Below are 15,392 nucleotides of genomic sequence, written 5' to 3'. Positions count from 1 at the left end.
CAACTCTCTTGGCGGACGCTAGCGCTAACAAGATGGCAGCCTTAAAGGAGAGAAAGCGGTCTGCCGCCTGCTCCAAAGGCTCAAAGGGGGGCCCCTTAAGAAGCTCCAACACCGTGTGGAGGTCCCACGGGGAGACCACATATCTGGGGGGTGGCCGGAGCCGACACGCCACACGCAGAAACCGCTTCACCAGCGTGCAGAGAAGCTGCTGAAACCGCCATGACCCGCTGCAATGGCCAATGCAAACATCGGATGCAGTGCAACCACTGTCCAGCAGGACCGGGAGAAACTCCAAAACTCCACCGATAGCGCAGGAGACCGGGTCCAAAACCCTCTCCAAACACCACGTGATGAAGAGCTGCCACCGAGACCTGTAGGCCTTGACAGTGCAGGGAGCCCTGGCACTCTGGATGGTGGAAACCACTGCTTGGGGAAGATCTTGTTCCACTAAACTCACCCTCTCAGCCTCCAAGCCAGGAGCCTCCCGCCCAGGAGAGGGCAGGATCGAAGGGCGCCCCTTACCTGCAGCAGCGCGTCGGGCCCATTGGGGATTGGCCACGGGTCTCCGACCACCAGCTGGACCAGGTCTGGGAACCACCGGGCACTCGGGGAGTCCGGAGCCACCACGATCATGTGGAGGTTCTGTGTCCTCACCCTGCGCAGCAACAGGGTTAAAAGGTGGGCTGGAGGGAACGTGTACAGGAGGCCCGGAGGCCAGCTTCTGTGTGCGAAGACGTCTACCCCGAGAGGGGGTGCGTCTGACAACCTGAGCGAGAACCAGAGTGGGTACTGTGCGTTCTCTGCACTGGCAAAAACGTCTGCCACTAGGTGGCCGAACTTGGACCAGAGTTGAGCTGCGTCACTCGTTGTGGAGTGGGCCTCCCCTGGACATTCTGTCCATGCCGACGTTGAGGACCCCAGGCATGTGTCGCACTCTGAGGGAGGCGAGGTGCGATGAAGAGGGGGAGACCGAGTCCCCCACCTGTTCAGGTACGCGACCACCGTGGTGTTGTCCGTCCTGACAAGCACATGGCTGTCCCTCAGCCTGACTTTGAAATGGAGCAGAACCTGCCGCGCCACCGTCATTTCCAGTACTTTGATGTGAGCAGGCGGGGAACCCCAGGCCCCGCCCACCGCCAGGTGGTCTCAGGTGCCCCCCACTTTTACAAGAGACGCATCCGTGAACACTTCCACGTGATGCGACATGTAGCCCAGGGGGACTCCCTGCATGAGGAGAGCAGGATCCATCCAGAAAAGGAGATCCTGACGTGCCTGAAATGAGATTGAGACAAAGCTGTGTCCATCCCGTTTCCCCAAGCAGCGGAGGCGTGAGAACCACCGCTGCAGTCTGCGCATATGCAGAAGACCCAACCGAACCACTGGGTGGGCCGCGGCCAACAAACCCAGGACGGTCCTGACCAGACGGACCCTGACTATGGGTGTGGTCGTCGCAGACCTCAGGGTCGAGAGGAGGGAGGTTCGTCTGTCCTTGGAGAGGCGGGCCGTTGTAAAGAGTGTGTCCAGTTCCAAACCCAGGTAAGCCGTGTGCTGAGCTGGGGTGAGCGTGCTCTTGTCTTGGTTCACCATGAACCCCAGGAGGTTGATGTGGTGCAGGACCTGGGCCGTGTGCTCCATCGCCTCCTGAGGATGGCAGTGTGAGCCAGTCGTCGATGTAGGTGATAATCCTCAGCCTACAACGACGGAGGGGCTCCAGTGCCGCCTCAACACACTTGGTGTGAGGGGCGAGAGAGTAGCCGAAGGGGAGTCGGTTGGATTGAAAATACCTGGTCCCCATGGCAAACTGGAGGAAGGGCCTGTGCCTCCTCAGGATGGGGATATGGAAGTAGGCGTCCGTAAGGTCGACTGACGTCATCCAGTCCCCAGGGTGGACGCTCTCCAGGAGGTGTCTGACCAGCAGCATGCGGAAGCTCCTGGTGGTTATGTGAGCATTTAGGACCCGCACGTCCAGAATGGGCCTCATGCCTCCGCTCTTCTTGGGCACGAAGAAGTCGGGGGAATAAAAACCCAAGTGCGCCTCCTCCGCGCTCAGCTCTGTCACCGCACCCCAGCAGAGGAGCGAGGTCACTTCTGCCTCAAGAGCGGCCGCCCCAGCAAGGCATGCGAGCCGCGTTCGAAGGATCCCATTGAAGAGAGGCGAACGACAGGCAAATTGCAGAGCATAACCGCTTCTTATTGTCCTGGACAACCAGGGTGAAAGCGGGCCCAGCATTATGCGCCACGTCTGAAAACGCAGCGTCAGTGGCTGCACCACGGCCTGATTGGACGGCCCTCCCGTTCTCCTTGGCCTTGGGGCCCCTGGAGAAAGGGCTGTGAAGGGGGCGTCCCATGAAAGAGTGCGGACGGCCTCGTTGGGGCCGCGAACCAGTGCCTTGATGAGGACAAACTCAGCGGCGGCCTGAGCGCGGAACTCCGCGAGTTGCTGGCCTTGAAGCTGAAGCCAAAAGCAGGGCGCCCGTCAGTGGGAACCCGGGCGAGAATTGGAGAGCTCCATTTGGAGCGTTCATGACCAGGGGGCTGGTCTGCGCTGCTCCACTGGACGCCGAGGCTACGGGGTCTTACAGCGGGGCTGCAGGTGCTGCGCGAGCTGCTGGGAGCCTCGTGCTGTGGCCTTCAAGCGCTCGATGATGGCCTGGATGTCTGGACCGAAGAGAGAAGAGGCGGAGAGTGATGAGAGACCAAGCCACAGGTGCCTCGCATGGCAGCGCGAGGCCGGTGCGCTCAGCTGCAGACGTGAAGAGACCCTCGAGCTGGTGGAACAGCTCGCATGAGATGCTCCACCCGCTCACGGGGAGTGCTCTGATGGTTGGCCCGGGAGAAAGTGGAGAGGGAGTCTTGCTGGGTTGATCTTGCTAACACCGAGATGATGCTGCTGCTACTGTTGCTGGTGCTCCTGGTCTCGGCCCAGTCGTACGGCGCGGGAGCAGGAACCTCTTCGGCGATGCCGTCATTCCCGGAAGGCAGGGACGCAGCGTCCATGAAAGCTGCTCGCCGCTGGGACTTTTCTAATGGCAGGGCGAGGCAGGCAGGATAGGAATACCGCTGACGTTGATGCTTCCAGCCGAGGCAGATGAAGCAGTGCTCATGGTGATCGTTCTCATGGAGAACGGCGCCGCAGGAGCGGCAAGTGAAGGACCCGACGCCCGATGGTGATCCGTCGCGGGCCGGCTTGTCCATCTTGATCATGATCTGCAGGTCTTGATCGCGATGGTCTTGCAGGCTTCTGTGAGGCTCAAGGGCCGAGTCAGAAGAAGAGAGATTGAGCGGCAGAGCCCGGTTTTATAGCCTCTGAGAGGGGCGTGGTGCTGTGCCAGCACACGGGCAGGATTGGTGTGCAGGTTTCGGTTTTGGTCTCAGTGGATTGGCTGGCACCAAGAGGATTACCAATAGCAAAGCCCGTGGGTGGGACAAGCATGTCACGACGTAGAAGCACACTGTTCAAATCAATTTCCCACCAATGCTTCATGAAAATACCTTGTATTTATTCAGATTCTCAGATCGCAGTGGCACCTACCACCGTGCCACCAAATGCCTTCTACAAGCTTGGCAATGATTCCTACAAACTGGTGGCTCAGAAGATGAAATGGGATGAAGCTCGGAGGCAATGCCAAGCAGATGATGCTGATCTGGCCAGTATCTTGAACCCCGTAACCCAGGCGTACGTCACGCTGCAGATCTCTAAGCTCAATCAGTCTGTTTGGATTGGCCTCAACAACAATTTGGTAAGAAATCTGCCAGTTCTACAATGATAGAGATTTTTTATCTGTATTTTGATTTCCTGAACAGAGGACACTTGGTCCAGCCTCGAGATGCTTAAAGGGACTTAAGGCAAGATTTGTGAAAAACTACACATGCATTTCCACTTTATTCAATGCTAATGGGTCGTGAAGCATTAAAAACCTAAAATAACAGGCCAATCCGCGTATCTGTCTGTTGCCTTATACAGGCTGTGTGCCAAATAATTTGTTGCTGTTCGGGGTCCGAATTTCCCGCGCAATCGTGGGGATGTGACGTAAATTGACGCTGTATGCGCGTTGCTGAACAGGAAGAACATGGCCGCCGTGGACACGGACTCAAACACTGCTGGGATCAGGGGCAGGCAGTGTTGCTAACTTGGTGACTTTCTCGCTAAATCTGGCGACTTTCCAAAGCGTCTTTTCGACTTTTTTTTGTCAAAAGTAACAAGCGACAAATTTAGCGGCTTTTTCTGGTGCTCTGGAGACGTGACAGGACGTCTCCGCTGTTCTCAGCAAGCAGCGGGTGCTGCGTGAGCCCCCCCCCCGTCCCAAAGCACTCACAGGCCGCCAGTCTCAGCAGCGCTCCCTGCTGAGTTGGGGCCGATTGGGCAAACGGCCCGGAGCTGCTCCACGGCGGCGACGGGAGAACTCCAGCAGCCGCGGCCTGCTTCACGCGCCTCCGTGGTTATGCGGCGGGTCCCCGCGCGCTCCGCGGCTGGCACAGAGCGCATCTCCGCCCGGGAGCGGAGATCCGGAGCTGCCGCGCCGCGGCTTGCTCCACGGAGGCGCGTGAAGCAGGCCGCGGCTTCCACGGGCCGAGTGGAGCTGCCCCACGGAGGCTGACGGGAGAGCTCCGGATCTCTGCTCCCGGGCGGAGACGCGCTCCGTGCCAGCCGCAGAGTGCGCAGGGACCCACCGCATAAACACGGAGGCGGAGAGGAGCTCCGCGACGGATTTAAAAATGAATCGTTAGATTAATCAATGCATAGAAGAACTATTTCCTAGATTAATCAATTACAAAAGTAATCGTTTAACGCAGCCCTATTATCAGCGTTGTCTCGTCAGTCCAAAAAAAAAAAAAAACATGACCGAAGCCGGGCAGGCACCCGAATAAATATTGGATATGCGTTTGATTCATGGAGGGAACTTCAGCTGCATTTGGGAGTGAAAATGGATGCTTACAAAAATCACATAATATGCACTGTGGTCCTGCAGTAATCCGCGACGTAGTAAACAGCATGAGCATCTCTGGTGCAGCGCTGTGAAGCCGGACATTCTGTAAAATGTTTGTGCGCGCTCCCGTGCCGCCTTGGCTGGTGGCTGCAGTTACCCACAGCGCCTATCGCGGCAGCACTGAGGTAAATTTTGAAAAGTTGCCTTAAGTCCCTTTAAAGTTTATTCAAATACACTGTGTAATTATAATATATTCAGAATGTCCCTTCTCTGTATAGACAGTCAGTTCAGTTGGAGCAGTAGTTAAACTGTTGGAGTAGTAGTTAAACCAAAAATATCTAAACTTCAGTTAGCATTGAATACAGAAATATAAATAAATTAATATATCTATACTGTTTTCTTCAGTTTTTCAGTGCAGTCCTGCAGCTGCTTTTCTCAGCCTTCCTTTGTTTTGGTGCGTTGTTGATCACCACCCTACATATTTTCCTCAGCCATGTCTGTTTATCTATTTGCAGAGTGGGGGTCGCTTCAAGTGGGTTGATGGCTGGCCTCTGTCTTACACCTTTTGGGGCAGAAATGAACCCAAAAACAACTACGGCTGTGTTTATGTAGATGTGGACAAATTATGGAAGACGGCACCTTGTACCAACACATACTATTCCCTTTGCAAAAAATCAACAGGTCACACTGTTTTCCTTTTTTCCTTCTTCTTCTTCTTGCTCTTTATATTAACTGTAAGTATTCTTATCCCAGTGTTTTGAAGACTGACATGCACTTTTTGGCCTCCTTTTCAGACATAGCTCCCACTGAGCCCCCTCAGCTCCCTGGCAGATGTCCAGAATCTAAGGGTAACAGCTGGATACCTTTCAGAGGCCATTGTTATTCATTTTTCACCTCACAATCAGTGAATTGGCCCTTCGCCTCAGTGGAATGTCTAAAATTGGGTACATTGCTATGAATTCCAGTTGATCCACTATTAAACTGTTATACCACTGTGTGTTAGCAATGACATTGTATTATTGTGGCTCTGCCTGTCAGGCGCCTCTCTACTCAGCATCCAGGACCCTGCTGAGAATCTGTTCATACAACAGAACTTGGAGCTTCTGCAGGATGGTGCTAAAAGTTTCTGGATTGGTCTGTACAAGACTAATAATGGTGAGCATATAATGCGAAATACAGCTTTAGTGTCTCTGAGTCACTTAAAATTGTGACCAACTCATGCCTAATGGACAGACAGGTTGTGGGTGAAGTGAATACAGGTGATCAAGAGAGTGTGTTTGTGTTTTTATTTTACAGATGACTGGATGTGGGTCGATAACACTGTTGTAGACTATACCAACTGGAAGAAAGAAATGCCAAAGTCAGACATGTGTGTTCATGTAAATTCTGACAGCGGACAGTGGAGTACGGACAGCTGCAGGAGATACTCGGCTTTCATTTGCAAAATGCCAAAAGGTCGGTTCAGTCATTTCAGAAGATCATTTCAGATGGATTAGAGATAAATGAGGAGGATCTGATCTTTGGTGTGTGTTCAGGATGAAAAAGTGCTTCACATTAAATAGATGGTCACATTGGGGATGACCTCTGAACTCTTTCATGTCAGCAATGTTGATGGACAGTATGACAGCTGAGGCCAGGCAGGAAGTTCCATTAAACATGATGTTTGCAGTCGACGTGAGAATGACAGCAGTCGGGACGAAAATGAATTCACTCATTGATGTTTTTTTCTTTCTTTTCCTCAGTTGTCACACCGACAGAAAAACCTACAGCTGCTGGTATGTTAAAGAAAATTATTTCATATCAATATGGTAAATGAAAGCTCCGTCGCTGACAATGTAATATCTGTTTTGCCTCCTCAGCACAAATTAAAGAACCTTCACATGGCTCTGCCGGCATCCCTGTTGCGGTGGTCCTCATTATGATTGCCTTAGTTGGATTCGGTGCCTTCATCCTCCTCCGGAAACGAATACCCTCCCCAATGCTGGGAGAATCCACGTTTGACAACAAATTGTATTTCAACAATCCAATTCGAGCTCCTGTCGACGCCAAAGGTCTGGTGGTCAACATAGAGCAAAATGAGCAGGCATAGCCGGATTCCGGAGGAGTGATAGCCAACAAAATCATGTCAAACAATACCAGCAGATCTTGTCAACTTTTTTTTTGATCACTTTATTAGGAAACTGGATCTCAAGCAAACCCTGTGCTGTTTTGTTTGCTTGTTTGTTTCTGTTTAACACTGAATTGTGTGCTGTGAAATTATTATATAATAATTAACATAAGCAAAACAGAGGATTTGGGACAAAACCTTCTGTGTATACAAAAAAACATTAATGCAGTTTGTGAAATGTTTGCAGATATTTTGATTTTACTTTCAGAAATCAGTTTACCCAACGTCATTTGCATGAGAAAAATCAGAAGATGTCAGATCAACCAAGTTGCTATTTTATGTTTTTTCTGCTCTGGTCTTTGATATTGTAAATAAATGTCCAGTCAATAATAATATAGTTAAATTGTCCTATTTTCACGTTTCACTTTTATGATTTCCTACTCCGACTAAAAATAGTAATTTTGTACACAAATTGCGGAAAAACAGTCATGAATCAAAACCCTACCATACGGCACAGACTGTATTTGTACTAATAAATGTAAATAATCAGACTTTATTAATGCCCTTGGAGATTATTCATTTTTTCCATATTGAGCCACCCTGTCTCTGGGATGGAGCCACACTGAATCATTCTGAGGGAGCTGAAGGGGGTCAAGGGTCACAGTGGCGACCCATCGATTTTGATATATGAACTTGTGAATTCCCGATCCAAAGTCTGCTTCTCTGACCTCTTGGTTTGTGATGTGAAGTGAACAATGATAAATGATTGTAGTAGTGCCACGAATCAATGTCCTCAACACGTTGCACATTTTTAAAACACAATTCACAGGGATGGGAGTGCTTCAGGTTGTCGGAATTTAGAAACTCAAATGGCAAATTTCATCAGTACAATGAATAAATGAAGCCCTGCTAAATAATCTATTTAAATTGTTTCAGTAATTGTTGTGTGACCAGCCGTTTTCAACAGATTACAGTCAGGTTGGCACCAATCCAAGTCGGCCCTGGCCAACTTGGCACCGCCCCCGGGTTACAGTCAAGTCACCATCAAAGCCAAGTTGGCATCTCGCCAAGTCGGCATCAAGCCAATTCGGCCTCGCGGAGGGTTCTCAAGTGGCCGAGTTGGTCGGTGCCGACTTGACTATAAGCTGCTTACCAACTCGGCCAAAAGCCTCTTTCTTTTTTTTTAATCACAATGCCGGCTGCGGTGAGACGATTTGCACAGTTTTTTGACGATCTGTTTGAACCGAGTAGCTTAGCTACGAGCGCTTAGCGGCTGTCTGGTCATGTGACCGGTCCCCAAGGCATTCTGGGAATCGTAGTGCAACGATGCCGGCTGCAGCGCGACGATTTGCACAGTTTTTTTCATGCTGGCTGCGCCGCTTCTCCTCACGTAGCAGGCGGGAGACTGGAGGACAAACTGTGTGATTATGGTGAATGACAGGTTAGAGGTGGATAATGGACCTGGAGCTTCATGTTTGACGTCTTGTTTGAACTGAGTGGCTTCGCTACGAGCACGCAGCGTGAGCAGCTGTCTGGTCATGTGACCAGATCTTGTGACCAGGCGGCGTTTGATGTCTGGTCACATGACCAGACAGCCGCTAAGCGCTCGTAGTTAAGATACTCGGTTCAAACAGATCGTAAAAAAACTGTGCAAATGGTCGCGCCGCAGCCAACATCGTGATTAAAAAAAAAAAGAGAGAGAGTTTTGGCCGAGTTGAGTTGGTAAGCAGCTTACAGTCAAGTCGGCACCGACCAACTCGGTCACTTGAGAGCCGCCCGCGAGGCCGACTTGGCTTGATGCCAAGGTTTTTAAGTAATCACAGCTAAATCATCTGAGTAGAAGCAGGAGGGATAGAAGTTTGGCTCAAACGTTTGATGAATAAAAGAAAAGCTGTTGCAACCCAGTCAACATGTGAATTTGCATGTACACTACAGAACTTCTTTAGATATCAGTGATCATATTTCTTACAGGCCAAAGGAGATATTGAAGAAGCTCCTTTAAAACCGATATGTTTCATTATTTATGTGTGTGATTTCACATGCACATCTCTGTCAGGCCTAAGTGACACACAAACTGGGTTTATAAGTCCTCCCGAATGCGAACAAACAATGTGGGTGGACTATCGAGCAGACTGAAATGAAGCTATTTTAACGGTGTTGACTGAAACTTTTCAATGAGCTGGTGGGGATATTCTTTTTGTTTTTTGTTTTTTTACAGTACTGTCCATTTTTGACCGACAATAAACAAAAGCATTCACTTGATCTCAGAAAATAGCACTTTGGTTATTTGTGTGGATTTTGTCTGTGCTCCAGTAAATTTTGACATTCACCAAATTAAGAATAACAATTAGAAGTTACTGGATGTAACTCCAGTTCTATGAGTAAGTGCGTGCCCACCTATGGGCTTCGCTAGTGGCACTCCTCTGCTCTTAGCCAATCCACTGAGATAATAAAAAGCTCGACACATCAGTCCCCGATGCGCAATGGTGCAGCGCCACGCCCTTCACCGAGGGTATATCACCAAGGGCGACGCTTCCACAAACCCTTCTTCTGATGTCAGCAAAGTTAGGGAAGCAGACAGCTGGGCCAGCAGGTAGGCGGGCACGCACTTACCGTATTTTCGGCACTATAAGGCGCACATAAAAGCCTGTAATTTTCTCAAAACCCAACAGAGCGCCTTACAATTCGATGTGCCTTTTTTGTGGGTATTATGGTAATCACCCTGATCACATGAGCAAACAACCCCTGCTTGCTAAGCTGCTAAGCTAGCTAGTTCATGCAGAACGCCAAACATGAAGCTTCAGGCACATTCTACACCTCCAACCTGTCAGTCACCATAATCACACAATTGTCCTCCATTCTCCTAACTGCGGAGCACGACGTGGGAAGTGGCTGGACGCCGGGCGGCAGCCTGCACGCTGCGACTCCGAGAACGGCCGGTCCCCACCCAGCAGCCCACCCGCCGGGACGCCGGGAGCGACTGGCCGGCTGCGGCTGAGCTGTCGGTGGGGCACTTCACTCAGGAGACGGCAGCTGGCTGAAGCCCGGTGACCAAGCGAGTTCGACCAGTCGTGGCCGCGCTCTGAGCTGCATATCCATGAAGAGGAGTGATCTTCAGTCAAACTCGCTCTGATATGTCACTTTACTCACACATTTCAACCGAGAATGTACCCACCAAGACTGCCAATCCTGTGCGCCTTAAAATGTGGTGCGCCCCATATATGACATTTTTTTTAATAAAAGCCATTTATTGACTGTGCGCCTATTAATCCAGTGAGCCTTATAGTGCCGAAAATACAGTAATCGTAGAACTGGAGTTACATCCAATGACTACTAATTCTACTTCGTAAGTGCTTAGCCCGCCTACGGGCTTCGCTATGGGGTACTCATCAAGGCGAAGGCCGTAGGTCGATGAATGTACTCCCAGCTGGCCTGCTGACGGGATTGGTGCAAAAGATGGAAGTAAACAAACCGTCTGTCCAAAACGATCGTAGAACTCAAGAAGAACGAAGCCGGCATCCATGCGCCGAAGCACCGCCCGTGACGTGAACAAGTATCACCACAGCGACACAGACACACCGGCCGGGGCAAGCCACAGTGGCAGGCGGGAAACCGCTGGTCCGCAACTCACACACGGGAAGCGGCAGCCGGGCTAGAACCAACACAGCAAGCGGCAGAACTCCTGTTCCCGCTAAGCACCGTCACAGTCAAAACATCCGCAGGCCACGGCAAAACCAGGCGGCAGGCGGGAAAGCCCTGTTCCGCGACCCCATCCGGGACGCGGCAGACAGGCCAGAAGGACCGAAACGGTTAAGCAACTGAACTCCTGTTCTCGCTGAAAACCGACATGGCCACTGAGTCTGTGCACATATCCAACAGATATGAATGCACAAAAGTGCATGCAGAGTCCCAGGAGGCCGCCTGGCAGATGTCACTCACCGTGACACCTCTGCACATGGCCGCAGAGGCAGCCACACGTTGTGTGGAATGAGCACGAATCACTGCCGATGGCAAGAGATTCTGTGCCTCGTAGGCAGCTGCAATGGCGCTCCCCACCCAGTGGGCGAGACGCTGAAAGGTCAGCGGGGCTCCACACCCCCCAGCCTTCAAACCTCACAAACAGCTGGTCCGTGGTGCGAAAGCCAGCTGTGCGCTGGACATAGTAATGCAGGGCCCTGACCAGGCACAGCAACCGCAGCGTTGGGTCGTCCCCAGACGAGCCAGGCAGGGAGCTAAGCATTCTAATCCAGATCACTCGCGACCGGAAGTCCAAAATGATCACCTTGGGATGAAAGGTCAGATTAGGCCAGAGGTGCACAATTCCCCCATCCTTGCTGAACACCATGCAGGATGGGTGGACCGACAAGGCGCAGAGATCCCCAACTCTTTTGGCGGATGCTAGCGCTATCAAGATGGTGGCCTTGAACGTCCGCCGCCTGCTCTGAAGGCTCGAAAGTGGAGCCCTTAAGACCCTCCAACACAACGTGGAGGTCTCACGGGGAGACCACATGCCTGTGGGGGTGGCCGTAGCCGACACGCCCTGCGCAGAAACCGCTTCACAAGCGGGTGGTTACATGCAGAGAAGCGGCCGAAGCCGCCGTGACCCGCTGCAATGGCCAATGCAAACACCACCAGGGTGGATGCAGTGCGGCTGCTGTCCAGCAGGGCCTGGAGGAACTCCAAAACTCCACAGATAGTGCAGGAGACCGGGTCCAAGCCCCTCTCCGAGCACCACGTCATGAAGAGCTGCCACCGAGACCTGAAGGCCTTGACAGTGGAGGGGGCCCAGGCATTCTGGATGGTGGACACCACCGCTGGGGGGAGATCTAGTTCCAGTAGTCTCACCCTTTCAGCTTCCAAACCAGGAGCCTCCCGCCCAGGAAGGGGCAGGATCAGAGGGCGCCCCCTGCCTGTAGTGGTGCATTGGGCCTGTCGGAAATCGGCAACGGGTCCCCGACCACCAACTGAACCAGGTCCGGGAACCACCAAGTGCTCAGGGTGTCCGGAGCCACCACAATCACATGGAGGTTGTGCATCTACGGATCAGCGGGGTCAAGAGGTGTACTGGAGGGAACGCGTACAGAAGGCCCGGAGGCCAGCTCCTGTGTGCGAAGGCGTCTACCCCTAGAGGGGGTCCGTCTGACGAACTGAGTGAGAACCAGAGTGGGCACTGTGCGTTCTCTGCACTGGTGAAAAGGTCTGCCACTGGGTGTCCGAACCTGCGCCAGAGTCGGGCTGCGACCCACGGGGACAGGCCCCAGTCATCGCAGAGTGGGCCCCCCGGGACATCCTCAGGGCTTGAAGACCTCCGGCATAGAAATCCGGCGTGGAGATATTTTTTTTTTTTTTTTTTTATCTTCTCTGTAAGCAGTCATTAAGTGGCAGTTCTAACTACCAGTGGTGCTCAACGTTCAGGAGTTTTAGCCAATCAGAGCGAGTTGGGCGGGCCTTAAGTGTTTCACACTTTGGACAAAGCATCTGATTGGTTTCTAGCCGTGCGCTGATCACTTCAGTGTCTTCTCTCAGCGGCGAGAGTGGCACCGCAGCTGAGTTCGCTGAATTTTCGCCGCGTGACCGCTCGCTGCTTCCTGGCCTCCCGAAATCCATATATTTTCTATGTAAAACGGCCGCCCTCGCCGCGCTACTCGCTGCCGGTGTGAATGCCCCTCAAGTCGACGGGCGCGCGAATCTTTCACTGGAAACGCTCGCCGCCAGCCGCCCCCCACCACTCAAGATGAGCGACAATCGCGTCATTACATTGACTTTGTATGTAATCTCATCGCACGAAAATTCGCGTCACGTCCGGTGGAAACATACTGGAGCTTGTTTGAGCTCCGTGGAGAACGGAGGCAGACCACCAGATCAGAGCGCAGCCCGGGGGAGGCGCTCATAAACAGATCAGAAATGAAGTGTCTGAGCTCTGTGGCGAACCGAGTCAGGCGGAGAGTTTGGAGTTCACGTCCTGACAGTCCTGGACTGAGGTTGTTCAGGCTTGGGAAAAGAAAAAAAAATCCTCCCTATCGTCTCATTGGTTCCTCTTATCAACAGGTCGGTTAACTTCCCAAAAATGTTGGAGAACACAAAACAATAACAATAAGTTGTTTCAGTTTATTTTTATTTTTGAAAAGGGACAGTGTACATGTAAACATTATCCTTCAGAAAAAGGGAAAGATGCCTGTACCAGGTTGTAGCATACTTTTGATTTGATTTATTTATTTCATTCATTGAAATGAAACAAAAGGTGAGATACATACTTGCATCTACATACTTCAGCACAGATATGATGAATGAAATGGTACAGAAAGAAGCAAAAGCTTATAATATCTACCCCTTATCAATTAAGAATCCTTTACACTTCCCGTGTGCGCGCATACTGTTAATTTCCGCCTGCTGTCCCTTCGGCAGGTTGATGTATTAAAATAATAAACAGTAAAAACAAATGAAATGAACAATAAGACATCAATTTCTAACAGTAAAAAAGATAGTGACAGTGAGGCCGGTACATTTAGAATGGATAGCTTTAAGAGTAGACGGAGCAGAGTTGTCAACAAACACAGGTGCACGCACACACACACACACACACACACACACACACGCCCTGAGAGTATAAAGTACCCCCCACACACCCATACAATATTCAATAAAATACCCCCCTCCCTATCCCACCCTGATCTAACCACGTGTGCAAACTTGAGTTGATAAGATCCACTTCTTTACCAAACAGGAGAAAGACTTAAGGTTAGTGCAGGCTAATATTTCTGTTGGGAGGTTATTCCACTGATCTGTGGCTACACTACAGAAAGATGATTTAGCAAATGTAGTTTTTCGCCGTGGGATACAACATTCTCCCCTTGACACTGATCTAGTGGTCTGTGTTGATGTTTCAGAACACAGAGAAATAAATTGTTTCAGTGGTGGAGGTACGCCATTATGTATGATCTTAAAAAGCAGGCAGAGATTAGCATGCATGATTATATTCTCAAGATTCAACATGTTATATTTCTGAAGCACTGAGCAGTGGTGGTGTGAATGCTTTTTCTTATGAATTTTTTATGGCGCTTTTATAAAATGAATATAGTGGTTTTAGAACTGTTTTACAAGCTTGCTGGGGAAGACTTTGTATCAGTACTGGAGTGGGTCTGGTGGTTGGATGGGAAGATGAAGACCTGGCAGCGCTGTCAACAGGATTTAAAGGATAAGTTCGGTTTAAACAGTTTTCACGTTGTTTATAGAATGAAGTATAACAATATTCTCATCCCGAATGCTTTTCTGATCCGAACAGTGCTTCGGGAGAAATTTAGATCCAAAGTGGAGCTGCAGACTTCCGTATACTGTTAGCCAATGGGGCATGTGTGGCGCCGGCTCCCAAAACGGCTTTAATCGTCCAAAAACTCATTAGTTTCACCAATATTTCCTCATGGTCCATTCACGCCATTCCTCTATCACAGCCCGGTGTCGCCAGATACATGCTGTTGCGGTTTTACAGATCTCTGAAGTGAATACGGTGATGTGGATGTAAACTGAAGTACATTCACCAAGAGACACAGTAGGTGGTGCTGTGCACCTAAGTTGTTGGTCGCCACCCGCTTATATGAGTATATTGTTCTACTTCATTCTATAAACAACGTGAAAACTGTTTAAAGCAAAGTTATCCTTTAAAATTTCCAGATGGATGCGTTGCGCTGTCAGGTTTTTTTTGGTGTTGCCCCGAGTTGAAATGTGATTCATGGCTCCAGTGTGGAGCCACCTGGAGGAGCCACCTGGAGGAGCCACCTGGAGGAGCCACCTGGAGGAGCCACCTGGAGGAGCCCACCCCCCCCCCCCCCCCCGCTCCCAAAAATTTTCAGGCATGCGATCTTGTCCTGCTTCAAGCCCTGCATCCTGTCTGCACTGACGTTGAGGTCCCCGGGCACGTGTTGCACTCTGTGGGAGGCGAAGTGCCGGTCCGCCCACAGGAGGAACTCTGCCGCTTTGCGGTGTAGAGGGGGAGACCGGGTCACCCCCTGCCTGTTCAGGTACACGACCACCATAGTGTTGTCCATCCTGACGAGCACATGGTTGTCCTTCAGCCTGACTTGGAAATGGAGCAGGACTTTCTGCACCGCAGTCATTTCCAGCACGTTGACGTGAGTAGGCGGGGAACCCAAGGCCCTGCCCACCACGAGATGGCCCAGGGCCCCCCCCCATCCTGCGAGAGACGCATCTATGAACACCTCGACGCGATGCAACACGCAGCCCAGGGGGACTCCTTGCAACAGGAGAACAGGATCCATCCAGTCGAAGAGATCCTGGCGTGCTTGGGGCGGGATCGGGATCTTTCTGCATCTGTCCCACTTCCCCGGTGGCGGTGTGCAAAC

At 51.2% G+C, this 15,392-nt stretch overlaps 1 protein-coding gene across 1 annotated transcript in view; it reads left to right on the top strand.

Moving 5' to 3' along the window:
• LOC115394021 (macrophage mannose receptor 1-like) overlaps positions 1 to 8,152 on the top strand; it is a 35,694-nt gene extending 27,542 nt beyond the window's left edge. The window contains exons 24-30 of the mRNA XM_030099136.1: positions 3,508 to 3,740; positions 5,444 to 5,609; positions 5,723 to 5,872; positions 5,967 to 6,083; positions 6,225 to 6,383; positions 6,671 to 6,703; positions 6,788 to 8,152. Of these exons, the coding sequence (XP_029954996.1) occupies positions 3,508 to 3,740; positions 5,444 to 5,609; positions 5,723 to 5,872; positions 5,967 to 6,083; positions 6,225 to 6,383; positions 6,671 to 6,703; positions 6,788 to 7,017 (1,088 nt within the window). The 3' untranslated portion in view covers positions 7,018 to 8,152. The remainder of the gene's footprint in view (positions 1 to 3,507; positions 3,741 to 5,443; positions 5,610 to 5,722; positions 5,873 to 5,966; positions 6,084 to 6,224; positions 6,384 to 6,670; positions 6,704 to 6,787) is intronic.
• The last annotated feature ends 7,240 nt before the right edge of the window (positions 8,153 to 15,392 follow it).

This window comes from Salarias fasciatus, chromosome 9 (genome assembly GCF_902148845.1).
Source record: "Salarias fasciatus chromosome 9, fSalaFa1.1, whole genome shotgun sequence".
Taxonomy (NCBI): domain Eukaryota; kingdom Metazoa; phylum Chordata; class Actinopteri; order Blenniiformes; family Blenniidae; genus Salarias; species Salarias fasciatus.
Note: the sequence above shows the minus strand (reverse complement) of the source record. Positions and strands in the feature narration are given on the sequence as shown.